This window comes from Osmia bicornis, chromosome 5, assembly GCF_907164935.1.
Source record: "Osmia bicornis bicornis chromosome 5, iOsmBic2.1, whole genome shotgun sequence".
Lineage (NCBI taxonomy): Eukaryota > Metazoa > Arthropoda > Insecta > Hymenoptera > Megachilidae > Osmia > Osmia bicornis.
In genome coordinates, this window is record NC_060220.1 from 10450631 (window position 1) to 10463430 (window position 12800).

At 37.0% G+C, this 12800-nt stretch overlaps 4 protein-coding genes across 4 annotated transcripts; 1 reads left to right on the forward strand and 3 right to left on the reverse strand.

Annotated features, from left to right (window-relative positions):
* Positions 1 to 2637: 2637 nt before the first annotated feature.
* Positions 2638 to 3412, reverse strand: LOC114881016 (histone H1-like). Its single transcript, XM_029197611.1, has one exon. The coding sequence runs from the start codon at positions 3371 to 3373 to the stop codon at positions 2675 to 2677; it is 699 nt and encodes a 232-aa protein (XP_029053444.1). The 5' UTR covers positions 3374 to 3412; the 3' UTR covers positions 2638 to 2674.
* Positions 3413 to 6991: 3579 nt separating this feature from the next.
* LOC114881018 (histone H4-like) lies at positions 6992 to 7294 on the reverse strand. Its single transcript, XM_029197613.1, has one exon. It carries the CDS (start codon positions 7289 to 7291, stop codon positions 6992 to 6994), a length of 300 nt encoding a protein of 99 aa, XP_029053446.1. The 5' UTR covers positions 7292 to 7294.
* Positions 7295 to 7517: 223 nt separating this feature from the next.
* On the forward strand, positions 7518 to 8024 carry LOC114881022 (histone H3). The gene has a single exon (XM_029197619.2). It carries the CDS (start codon positions 7573 to 7575, stop codon positions 7981 to 7983), a length of 411 nt encoding a protein of 136 aa, XP_029053452.1. The 5' UTR covers positions 7518 to 7572; the 3' UTR covers positions 7984 to 8024.
* A 1546-nt stretch (positions 8025 to 9570) lies between these two features.
* On the reverse strand, positions 9571 to 9976 carry LOC114881028 (histone H4). The gene has a single exon (XM_029197626.2). The coding sequence runs from the start codon at positions 9925 to 9927 to the stop codon at positions 9616 to 9618; it is 312 nt and encodes a 103-aa protein (XP_029053459.1). The 5' UTR covers positions 9928 to 9976; the 3' UTR covers positions 9571 to 9615.
* Between the last annotated feature and the right edge of the window lie 2824 nt (positions 9977 to 12800).

The following is a 12800-nucleotide window of genomic DNA, read 5'->3' on the forward strand; positions in this document are numbered from 1 at the left end:
TTTAGTCGTTTCACCGTAGATCGTAAATCCTCCGATTCGGAACTATCCGTCGAACGCCGCCGACGGCGTGAACGATCTCGCGAAACCCTTCGCGCATCGTTTCGCCCGCGATCACGAGACCGTTTCCGCTCATTGTTCCTCCCGTGTTCCCGTGACGATTCACGATCGCGATCCGCTGAATCACCCCGCGAATAATGCCGCCGATCTCGCGATTCGTCGCGTTTTCGTCCCCGTGACCGATCACGTTCACTCTCCGATGACTCTGTCCTTCGTTTCCGCGAACGATCCTCCGTTTCATACGGCGTTAGTCTTCGCGAAACTTCTGGCGATCGATCGCGCACCATTTCACACGATGCTTCACGCGATCACACTTCCGGTTGGTCACGTTCGTGCGAGCGTCCCCGTGAACCATCCCGTGAGCGTTTCCGTGATTTCGCACTTGATCGACCCATTGTTTGTTGTCTAACCAAACACAGTCACAAGTCACTCCACTCTCCAATAATAGTGACACTGGCACAATTGCGTGAAAACGTCAAAAATTGCACTGCAGTGTAACTCCACGATAGCGCGAACGGATTTAACCAAAACACGCGGTTTATCCCACTTCTGGCTTGTTAGACTAAAAGAAAGGATGGAAATAAATGATTCCGTATAGACGATAGAATGTTTCTACGAGGGCAAGGAGCGAGTTGTCCCGTCGAAAGACTCATAAAGAATGCCCATTTCGGGCTTGGAGAGTCCTTTTCCTTCTCCGGAAAAGTCGAGGACTCTTGATGAGTTTATTGCGCCCTGTCGCCGTAGTGTCGGGCCCCGTCGCCCAAGTGTCCTGGCGACTGTCTTGTAGCCACGTGCATTCCATACGGGGTCATTGGTCAGTTGGCTTTCGAATTTTCCAACAGTCAGTTAATAACACATCAATTCCGAATGTAATTGATTATTAATTTAATTTTTCCTCTGAGATAATTATTTAAAACTGATGCAAAATTCACACAAAATATTTATGTCGTATACCGATCAAAATTTGTCACGCCCAAACAGGACGTATTTCGAATTGGACGTATTCCAAAGTAGACGTATACCGAGGTACTACTGTATATCAAATAAAATGTTCTCAAGTAAATTTTTCACGCAAGTGATATGACATGACTGTCCAACCCATGGCCCAAAGCACGTATCAATGCGGCCCAAGAAGCGAAAGAAATATCAATAGCCCACCCCGATGATTTATTTTACTGTTGCATGTTTAGTATTGCGATTAGACGATTATGAGCACAGTCGCGCATCGCTCGATATGTCGTACATTCCGTTGCATAAAACACGTATACAAATGTATAAAACAGTGTCAAACTAATTTCATGTTGTTGCCTTTATAATACAAAAAATCATAAATTAATAAAGTTTAAATTACTTATTATAAATATGTTAACTATATATTTTATGTAGCCCAAAACAACTCGTCTTCTTCCAATGTAGGCCAGAGAGGCTAAAAGGTTGAACATTAGTGATGGGCGATACAGTATCGATATTTTGTATCGATATTTAATATGACGATATATTGCAATATCGACACTTAATATATAAATATCGAAATTTTATAGTGTATGTATATATGTACAGTAAGGAGAAAATTAGATAGAAAAATATTTTGTAGCAAAAAGTTTCACTTATATGTTTATTTATATATAATAGAATGTATGCAATATTGATCTCAATGTATAGTAATGCATAAGTTAATAAATAGTTATGTAAACGTAAATTAGATACAAGCTGTTAACAGAAGATCTGTACATAGATTCTAAATAATCCTCGTAATGGATGCACGTCCAAAAAAATTAAAATATTAATTATAATAATATGTTTATCATATATAAAACAAATATTTGAATAAATAGTCAATTTTTTACTGAACTTCACTTCTAATTTAATTGTATGTATTGATATCAATAATATCGATACTTCATTCTCAATTGATGTGTATCGATACTTTGGTTATCGATACGTATCGATACCATATATCGATACAATTATGAAATATGCTCATCACTATTGAACACCCCTGTGGTAGGATCTCCTTCTTTACCGCCATTTTACTTATTGTTAGGGAAACTTACCGTGTTCGATACTGTATGTATGCACCACGATATCATATTCAATCATAATCTTTTACCCACTTATTTTTTAGAAGAGTTTGTACTCACAAAGGTATTTACATGCAATTGAATGTCGATTGTTATTGTCCAGTAATTAAATTTTTGTTAACGAACCGCTCTATCAGAAGCATTCATTATATGTTTGAAGTGATTCGCGTGAGAAATGTATCCTCGAACCTACGCTTACTTTCAGAACACTGCATACAAACAAATATTTACTTTTGCCTTGAACAACCTACCTCAGAAAAAGCGCTCATCAAATAAATGATTCTAATAGAATGTCGTATAATGAAGCAATAATTCTACAGAGATAATATACGTATGTAAACCGATAAGGTAACACACGTTGCAGATTTGCAAAGGAATGCATATTTTGCATAAAATTTGTACCAAAATCTCATTTTAAAGGAAAAAGGAATTTGAAACGAACAGATAAATTCTTGCCAAGTGCAAACAGATTGTTTCTTTGTAAAATATGATTTGTGGCCCTGAAAAGGGCCAATTGGTATGTATTCTTCAACGAATTACTTTTTCGCCGCTGCTCTTGCGTTTTTCGGCGATTTTGCTGTTTTTGGTTTTGGAGTTTTCGTCTTTGCTGCTGGCGCTTTTGTGGCTTTCTTCGCTTTCGACAAATTCTTCGGTGGTGGTGCTGCCGTTTGTTCCACAGATTCTGCTTTCTTAACAGTAGCAGTTTTAGCTTTTTTAGGAGGTTGTTTCTTGGCTGCCGCGGCTGGTTTCTTCACAGTGGGTGCTTTCTTTGGGGCAGCCGCTTTCTTAGGACTCGCTGGCTTCTTCTCCGCAGCTTTCTTTTCAGCTGCAGCAGATACGGTCCGTTTCACGAGGCGTTTGGATTTGCTCTTTGATTCGGAACCCTTCGAAGATGTGGATAGCTTGAACGAGCCAGAGGCACCTTTACCCTTGGTTTGCACCACCGCACCGGCAGTTACGGCACTTTTCAAGTACCTCTTAATAAATGGCGCCATTTTTTCACCATCAACTTTATACGTCGTTGCTATGTATTTCTTAATAGCTTGAACTGACGATCCCTTGCGATCTTGCAAGGCCTTGATAGCAGCATTCACCATATCCGCAGTTGGTGGATGTGACGATTTAGAACGCTGCGATTTTGTCTTCGATTTTGCAGACTTTTTCGCAGGCGATGGATTTGCCGTCGAATTTTCCACTGTTGCAGTATTTCCAGAGCTGTTTTTCTCCTCCATCATACACAAAATATACAATAACCGCGTAAATATAACTTTCACGATCCGTTCACAGAGTGCGCGACTAACTCAGAAATCGAGCTACTAGTAGCAAAAGCGCGGACCGGGAAGAGAGACCTCTCCTCTGTTTCCAATATCACGTTGCTGAGAATCCCGGACTAACACGGAAAGATTTATGATTTATGCAATTATTTGTTCGATTCAAAGCATATATTAGATATGTAAAGTTTCAGTTATTGTCAGTAGTTTTCAACGGTGTCGTTGAATGACAAATTTACCTCGATTTTCAGCTATTATATTCGACTGAAGTGACATAATCTCACCGTTGTTCTTATTTAGGACTACACCAATCTGGAAAATTAAGTAAAAAAAGGGGAATATTTAATCCAAAACGATTTCTCTTGTTAGAATAAATGTCCTAATATTAAAGCTATCAATTTATGTACATCAGTTGTTAATGGAGTTTAGATATTGTCAGAAATTCCAAGAGTTTTACGCGGAAAGAAATACAATCATCAAAAAGATGCGACGCAAATGGTTGACATTACAGTCATTTATATAATACCATTAATCTGATTAATAGTACTCAATTATAGACGACAATGTAGACGAGAATATAGAAGTGGATTTATTTAACAACTTATCTCGCATTAATTTAGAATATCGCACACTCTGTTCGAGAAGTTCTGGATCACTATACTTTGATACTTTTAAACGATACTTCAGTTTTATAAAAGTCCTTGTACACTGTTATACATAATGTAATTTAAATTTTATCTAATTTAAAGATTAATACTGTTCAGAAGCCTACTTGTTTCTGATAAAATATGACATTTAATTGTGAAATATAATACCACCACAGGTACTTTGAGCGTCATGAGCTATGCCTGCCATTTATATTATCAAATGCTTCAACGTTGAATACAGATGATGTACCATAAATGTTGTATAAAACAGAACTAGACAATGTAAAAGATTAGTTAATTAAATATTTATAGAGAAAAATTAAATCAATGATTTTGGACATATACTTAACTGGACTGTAGAAAGTTATTGATGATTTGACGATGTTGTTTCGGTATTGTGGTATTATACAGTGATGAAGACGAAAGAGTGTATCGTACGAATAATTATAAATGGAATACAATATTAATCATGATATAGACCTTAACTTTGACCAGCAACAAGAGAACGTGTCAGTTAGGATTTAAAAGCTTTGAAGCAGAGTATTTTATTTTAGTTTGAAGAAATACTTGAGGATTTGTCTTGCAAAAATTAACATAAGTTTGTTTTCACTATTTTGTTTATTTACATGCTAAAATAATTACAGTTCCTGTTTTGATAATTTCCTACTTTCAGGTTTCTATAGGCGAATCTTTCTAACTACGAAGCAGGGAATATGGACGATAAATAACATTCCACGTTCTTCACAACTCATTTGTTTACACACATATGTGACACAGATCCTCATTCATTCGGTATTTATTTCTTCATTTGATTGGCTGTTGTGTGCTGTAGCTAATAGAGGTGTGCGAGTACTCGATTTATTCGAGTACTCGAATTTTGAGTCTATAAAATGATCGGGTTGAGAGTTTGAATTTGCCGAGCTACATACTCGAAATCGACGAACTGCTTGAAACAAAAGCGAGCTACTCGAAAAAATCGAACTACTCGAATATTCGAGCTGAAAATTCATCTTCAAGTAAATCGAAGTTTTACGGCTCGAAGTTTTACGGCTCGAATATTCAAGTACAATAATTCAATTTTTTCGAGTAGCTCGCTTTTGTATCAAACAGTTCGTCGATTTCGAGTAAAGGTCGATTTATATTATCCGTTCAGACACGGGCCGTTTCCGATCAATTAGGTTCCGACAAAAACGATGTAGTATTTATATCATCAGTTCACGTCCGACAACGACAGGCAGCGAACGTTAATCGCCACCGTTCGAAAATGTTTTCGCATTTATCTTTAAAAGATTTATGTTGCATAGCCTTACTATTAGATGAAGAGGAAGAAAATAAGAAAAGAAAGCGACGTTTTGGCACCCATAAAATGTTAAAAATAAGAAAGATTAGTAGAGAATATTGGACGTTATTTCGACAATTAATGGATATCCTTTTTATAATTGTCACTATAATTTTTATCTTCTTGATTATACAAAAAAGTATAATGCCTCACTAACTCTATTAACTTTTCGTTCTGCATTATTATAATATATTGCTCACACCACGTCTGTTCTATCGTCAGATTTTGTCTGAACCAAATGCATATCATACGACAGCGTCCGTTCGGTCGCATTTCGATTGTTTCAGTCACGTATCGCTTCAGTCAAATTATTCTTTTCGAGAATGTCGGTCGTCTTATGTCTGAAACGGAACGCGTCTGAACCGATCCATCACGGTATATATAAACACTCGTATTCAATAACACAGAACAATATTTGTCGGAACCTAACTGATCGGAAACGGCCCGTATCTGAACGGATAATATAAATCGACCTTAACGTTCGCTGCCTGTCGTTGTCGGACGTGAACTGATGATATAAATACTACATCGTTTTTGTCGGAACCTAACTGATCGGAAACGGCCCGTGTCTGAACGGATAATATAAATCGACCTTGATGCGTGTGGACTGACAGCGTTTCTAACAGGGAATTGTATATAGCATGAAATTAATGAGCAAGTAAGTGCCATATATTAATTTTCTTCATCCTAAAATAAATTTTGCTTTCAATTTCTAAACTGTAATGTACTAACATTTTTTAAGTGTTCGCCTAAGAATGATTAATAATTTGGTTAACTGTATATGCACTGAAGGTTTTTAAGTAATTATTGTATTCAGTATTGTAAGCGTCCTATGGTGTGAAGGATGGTGTCTCCGAGTAGCAAGTCGTAAAAGCGGCTCCTATTACATATTGCGGTAAGACACCATTCTCTACAACATAGGGCACTTACCGCTACAATAGGGCTACTTTTACGACTTGCTGCTCGAACCGAGAGGTCTCCGCTGAAAATCGGTAAATTTGTAACCGTTATATCTTGAAAACTAATTAAAATCAGGTGTATACATTAAAGCTCAATAAATTCGTCTTGAAAAGCACTATCACATGATCTGAAAAAAAATATATAGTTCCATTTAAAAAACAAAACTTGACTATCTCTTAAACTAATAATGCAAAAAATTTTTTATTTCGGCCAAAACATAGTTCCTATTTTACCGTGTAATTTCCATGTCAACAATTTATTGTATCATTAATAGTTACGTAATAACGGGTCTGTTACACTTTAGCCGGGGCATCCTGTATATAATATATACAAGCACAAGACGCAACTAATAGGAAATTAAATGGCGGGAAATTATCGGGCGGTTACTCTAGCTACGAAACAAAAATACTGTTACCAAATGTTCATATTATTATAATATACACTGTTATGTACTTCTATTGGCATTCTTTTTCTGTCGAATAAAGTGTTATTGCAAGTTAGCAATAGTATCAAAATAATGTGTATTTGATAATAATTAATGGATAAGTTGAAATGATAGAAATTTCATGTTTAAATTTTTTGATGGTCCTAAAATGGGCCATTTTTAAGTAAGAACTTAATCGCAATGATAACAATTTAGCCACTAAAACCATAAAGGGTTCTACCCTGACGTTTCAAAACATAATCCACATCCATGGCAGTAACAGTCTTCCTTTTTGCATGTTCAGTGTAAGTGACGGCGTCACGAATTACGTTCTCAAGGAAAACTTTGAGAACACCGCGTGTTTCTTCGTAGATCAAACCAGAAATACGTTTTACACCGCCACGGCGGGTAAGTCGACGGATAGCTGGCTTCGTGATACCCTGAATGTTATCACGAAGAACCTTCCTATGACGCTTTGCCCCTCCTTTTCCTCCCTTTCCACGACCGCTCATTTTGGCTAATACACGCTATTTCGTCAAATCAACAGAATCAACGTGATATTTCTCCAAAGTAAAACTACCATATAGCAGTACCAGCTATCCTTTCCCCCTCATCGCGTCATGTCCATCACGTAACCCTGTCGTCAAGCGCTACTGAGCTCGCCCCACCACACGTACTTTAACCAATCAGAGCAGAGGTGGACTCTGCTCTACAAGTATATAAGAGAAGCAAAAGCACCGTTGCGTCAATGTAGTTTCGGAGTTTGAACGAATCATACCTTATTCTTAACAACATGGCTCGTACTAAACAAACTGCTCGTAAATCTACCGGTGGGAAAGCTCCCCGAAAACAGTTAGCTACCAAGGCTGCTCGTAAAAGTGCGCCTGCAACGGGAGGAGTGAAGAAACCTCATCGCTATAGGCCTGGAACTGTAGCACTCAGAGAAATTCGAAGATACCAAAAGAGTACGGAACTCTTAATCCGTAAATTACCTTTCCAACGTCTCGTTCGTGAAATAGCTCAAGACTTCAAAACCGATCTTCGTTTCCAAAGTTCTGCTGTGATGGCTTTGCAAGAAGCCAGCGAAGCTTACCTTGTTGGACTTTTCGAGGACACCAACTTGTGCGCTATTCATGCCAAACGAGTTACAATTATGCCAAAAGACATCCAACTTGCTCGCCGTATTCGTGGAGAAAGAGCTTAAATTTATGGCTTCGCCTATTAAATCAATCGGCCCTTTTCAGGGCCCAATTTTTTTCAAGCAAAGAGCACTTTCGTGATCATTTTATTAACACCTCAAATACATATATTGTACCTATATCATTATAAACTGTAACTTTCACCTTTCAAAAAGAATCAGCAAATCAGGTTCAAAAAAAATATTTTTACCATAAAAGTGAAATTAGCGAGTTGCTTATTTTGAAGCAGAGACCACTCTTATTTCGAGGCAATACTGTACTGTAATACACTCAATTTGGAATTTAATTCGAAGGTAGTTACACGTCTTATCGTTAGGTAAAAAATTTTGAAAAAATAATAGTCTTGATCCGTAATAAGCAACAGTTTTCTGGCTCGAAATAAGCAAATCTCTATCCCCTCTTCTTTGTTTTAAGTCGCTCGCAAAGTGAGAGGTCCGTGAAAACGAGAAGCCGATGATTAATTATTTAGATTACGAACGGCACCTCCGATTTCGATGATTTTTAGGTATGTTGTAAAAATCAACATTTTGAACAAATTTTTCCTATACATAAAACCACCGCCCGGCCTTGGTTTCCGAGATATTTTCGAGAAACTGTCGAAACTAACGCATCGAATTCTGCCCATTCGTGTGTGTCCGTGACACCGTACGCATTAGTATGGATTCACTGCTTCTCTACTGTTTCTGCAGGCAACAGCACGGCGACCGATGACCAACATATACCTTGTGTACATACTTTTGTACTGATGATTTCAACATATCGTAGCTATGATGGCAACCGGGAATTTAATATAGCCTATCCTACCCAATCAACTTTACTAAATCAATGAATTACGTTAGGTTAGGTTAGGTTAATGTAATATCACATTACACACACCTAACGGCGACCAGACACACAAACTGAGATTCAAAATCATGAAAATTAGTTTTTGAACAATAATTTACTCAGCCGTTGTAAAATGTCGTGTTGATTATAAAGGACTGATGCACCAACGGCAACATCGCAAGAGTACTAAATCTATTCCGTATTTTATTTAGCATTAAAAAATAATACGTTATCCTGAATTTATATGACAACAATATACACTAATGCATAACCACAGATCGTTCTTTTACATTTTTATTTATTGCACTCGTACACTAATTACAGTTTAACGATTATACATTTTGTGATAAACCTGTAGCGCCGATTTTTTTTGTGATATAAAAAATAAAACTGTTAAATTAAGTTATACATGAACTTATTGTTAGTTATGAATCTGTATATTTTGGGAAGGTGTTGGATTATTTCTAATAATAATGTGTCTTACGGTTCTTTTCTTCACTTTTAGTTCGATTTTCAAAACGTAAAGACGTCTGTCCACGCAAAATATAAAGCAAAGTTAGTAAAAAATTCACGGTGATTATTATTTATTGAAACTCACTTCCAATAGAAGAAATGTTGTACAGTTCAAATTTCCCGCACAGAATATTTTTTTTATGAACTTACATAAAAGGTAGTGCACGGTAGTATCACTTATATGGGGGTATGAAAATGTCAGGATTGTATTATAATTAGAACTAAGAATTCATACGCCAGAAAAATATGGTGGCCCTAAAAAGGGCCGTTTTTATTGAACAAAAGTGAAGAATGACACTTTAACCACCAAAACCGTAGAGGGTTCTTCCTTGCCGTTTCAACGCATAGACGACGTCCATAGCCGTAACAGTTTTCCTTTTAGCATGCTCAGTATAAGTCACTGCGTCTCGGATAACGTTTTCCAAGAATACTTTAAGAACACCTCGCGTTTCTTCGTAAATCAAGCCAGAAATACGTTTGACTCCACCACGACGAGCCAGACGACGAATGGCCGGCTTAGTAATACCCTGAATGTTATCACGAAGAACTTTCCTATGACGTTTTGCTCCTCCCTTTCCCAATCCTTTTCCTCCTTTTCCACGACCAGTCATGATGTACTTCTCTCACAAATGACTTTAACTCCACGATTAAATGTTTGCAACTACATTGTGGAAACAAGAACATGGCCCTTTTATACAGCGGCAACTCTGCTTTTCCCTCCACCTTACTTCTATCCAATCAGAAGTCCGCTGCGCATTCGTACGAACTACGGGAGCTATGGAAACTGCGTAATAATTGTCTCGTCACATTACAAACAGTGAGGTCATAACTTGAACTTCCAAGAAGTAATGTCCGTTATTGCCATGGTATATGCACATGTACTTACTTATCTATGAACGCATATCGCGTTCTGTTTTACGTTCGGTTTCAATGCACTACATAGAACATTCAGACTTATCATTAGACTGATAACTGACTAGGAAATACAGTAAAATTTCTCTAGTTGTCCGTAAGCTGAGAAGCGAAAATGGACAATGTGGGCAGGATATAGACGATTTATCGAGCCTGGCGGCTGTTTTTGATTTCCGACGACAAGCCGTAAAAGAGAAGGGTAGCATGAGAGCCGTAGCAGCCCAGAAATTAAGAACAGTTTAACTTTCTTATTTTTAGATTTTTCTGGATGCAAATTGTTTTAACATATTGGTACAATTTTTCTGATTCAAATGAGACCAAACATGACATGATTTGGACTATATAGACGAAAAAAAAATTCGCGTTGGGGATGTTCCCCTCTATGTACATAAAATTAAGTAAATATGCTCTAACTTATATCATGTGTGGTCTCATTTTAATCAGAAGAGTCTGACTAATATATTTAAAAAATCCGTAGGTAAACAAATTAATATTAAAAAAGTTACAGTGCTTTATTATATAGTATTGATCCGTAATAAGCAACAGTTTTCTGGCTCGAAACAAGCAAATCTCTAACCCCACCTTTTCGTTTAATGTCGCCCGCAAAGTGAGAGGTCCGAGAAATGAGTGAGAGATCCGTGAAAGCGAGAAGCCGATGGTGTGGGTAATAAATTGTCACGCTCGACTGAGCAGTGACTTCGGTTAGTAGAAGAAAGATGGAATATGTATTCTGTGGCATAGTTGCACGTCCACAGTCAATACAAGAGTGCCCTGTTGGCAGTTTCTTAGTCGTGAGGATGCCAACGTCACCATGGCCTTTAGCGACCGTTTTATGGCACCTTGGCCTTGAAGTTTCCCTTGTGAGAAGGGAAGCGCCATGACAAAATACACATGGCCCACTTTAACCGATACATCTATTGTTGGATACCCCAACGCTCAGGCCAACTTTCTCCTGAAAGTTGGGCATACCTGACGAGTGGAAAACTACCTGATTAGTCACCAAGGCCGAGCGGCGGTTATATGTATAGGAAAAAGTTGTTCAAAATGTCTAATTTTACAACATATTTAAATTTCATCAAAATCGGTGAGGTGTAATCTAATCTCAATAATTACCAAAATTATTTTATTTCACACTTTTTAGTGGAACGAGCAGTATTTGTAATATGCCGTAAGGTGGTTTACCGTTCTTATTGGTGGTTAATTGGAATAACGATAGTTTTTAACGATAACAAGTTCCATACAAGTTATAACAATAGTTATTAACAATAACAAATTGCATAAATTTTTGCAAGTGAGATATCGCGGAAATATCTCCTATTAGATGTGAAAGGCTTCATCGCAATCGGTACATGCCTTGCAGAGTACACATGTATACAAGAAACAGTAGAAAATCGGCGACTGCATGCTGACTCATTCACCAGTGAGACACGTAGGCATACGTAGAATTCAATGCAGTAGTAACATTAGTATTTCACGAATATCTCGAAAACTAAAACTTCTCGTTAATTATGCATAATGAAAAAGTTGTTCAGAATCATGCCCACGACAACATATTAAAAGGTCATTGAAATCGTTCATTCTTGACATTAAAAACTTCCTGTATTTTGCAATAACAATGAAAAAATGGAAAATTTTTTTTCAATGGGACCAATCTGAAGACATACCCTACAAGATGCAAAAGGTTTCGTTCCGATTGGTACATCCATCTCGGAGTAATCGATGAACAAAAAAAAAAGTAAATAAATAAATACATACTGATCGAATTGAGTAACCTCCTCCTTTTCGAAGTCGGTTAAAAATACATATACGTTTGAAAACTCTTTAAGTACTATTTTATTCGCGGGGTCACAGCACTATGTTAAATTTTGAATTTTCTAATAAGCTGTAGCCCTAGTAACGATGAATATTAAGTTATCATGTAAATATACAGAGTGCTCTAAATTAATCGTCAAAACGACGGGAGCGCATAGGAAACGTAAAGGAGACCAATAAGCTAAGAGAAAAGGTCGAGTAACTTACCTGAATGAATTATAATACTTTACAATCTTTATTTATACCGTTTTATATAATTACTGCATTTATAGAGAATATAATATACACTAAAATTTAAAATGGAAAACACACTACAATGACATTTTCTTGTTGATACTGTAAGACTAACAGAGCGGATAATTAAAATGTCTGGTTTATTCAATAACTGTGGGCGTATTTTAAAATAAGATATATGTACTCTTTATTCAAAAGCAATCGTACACGACGACGGTGAGAATAAGAATGCTCTGCAGTCCCTTTCCTCGGTCGTGAGAACGTTTTCGACAGTATGCCCTTTTGTTTATGATACCCCTAAGTTGGAGAACTTTCCTTTAAGAAGGGGAAACGCACTGACAGAACGCACATGGTCTGCCTCAACCGTTTGTCTATTTCGATTTTTCTAACAATATGCTCTCTCTCTTTTTTAAAAAGCTCTTCAGCTTTGCTATGGTCACTTTAACAATAACAAATAACATTTGAATTTTCATTCAGAGACTAACAAAGTAAGAACTTCCTAAGCATTATTACTGTAGATTTTAAA

Bases quoted from the DNA above. Each gene is read 5' to 3' on its own strand.
- LOC114881022 (XM_029197619.2), top strand. From the start codon at position 7,573: ATGGCTCGTACTAAACAAACTGCTCGTAAATCTACCGGTGGGAAAGCT.
- LOC114881016 (XM_029197611.1), bottom strand. From the start codon at position 3,373: ATGATGGAGGAGAAAAACAGCTCTGGAAATACTGCAACAGTGGAAAAT.
- LOC114881028 (XM_029197626.2), bottom strand. From the start codon at position 9,927: ATGACTGGTCGTGGAAAAGGAGGAAAAGGATTGGGAAAGGGAGGAGCA.
- LOC114881018 (XM_029197613.1), bottom strand. From the start codon at position 7,291: ATGAGCGGTCGTGGAAAGGGAGGAAAAGGAGGGGCAAAGCGTCATAGG.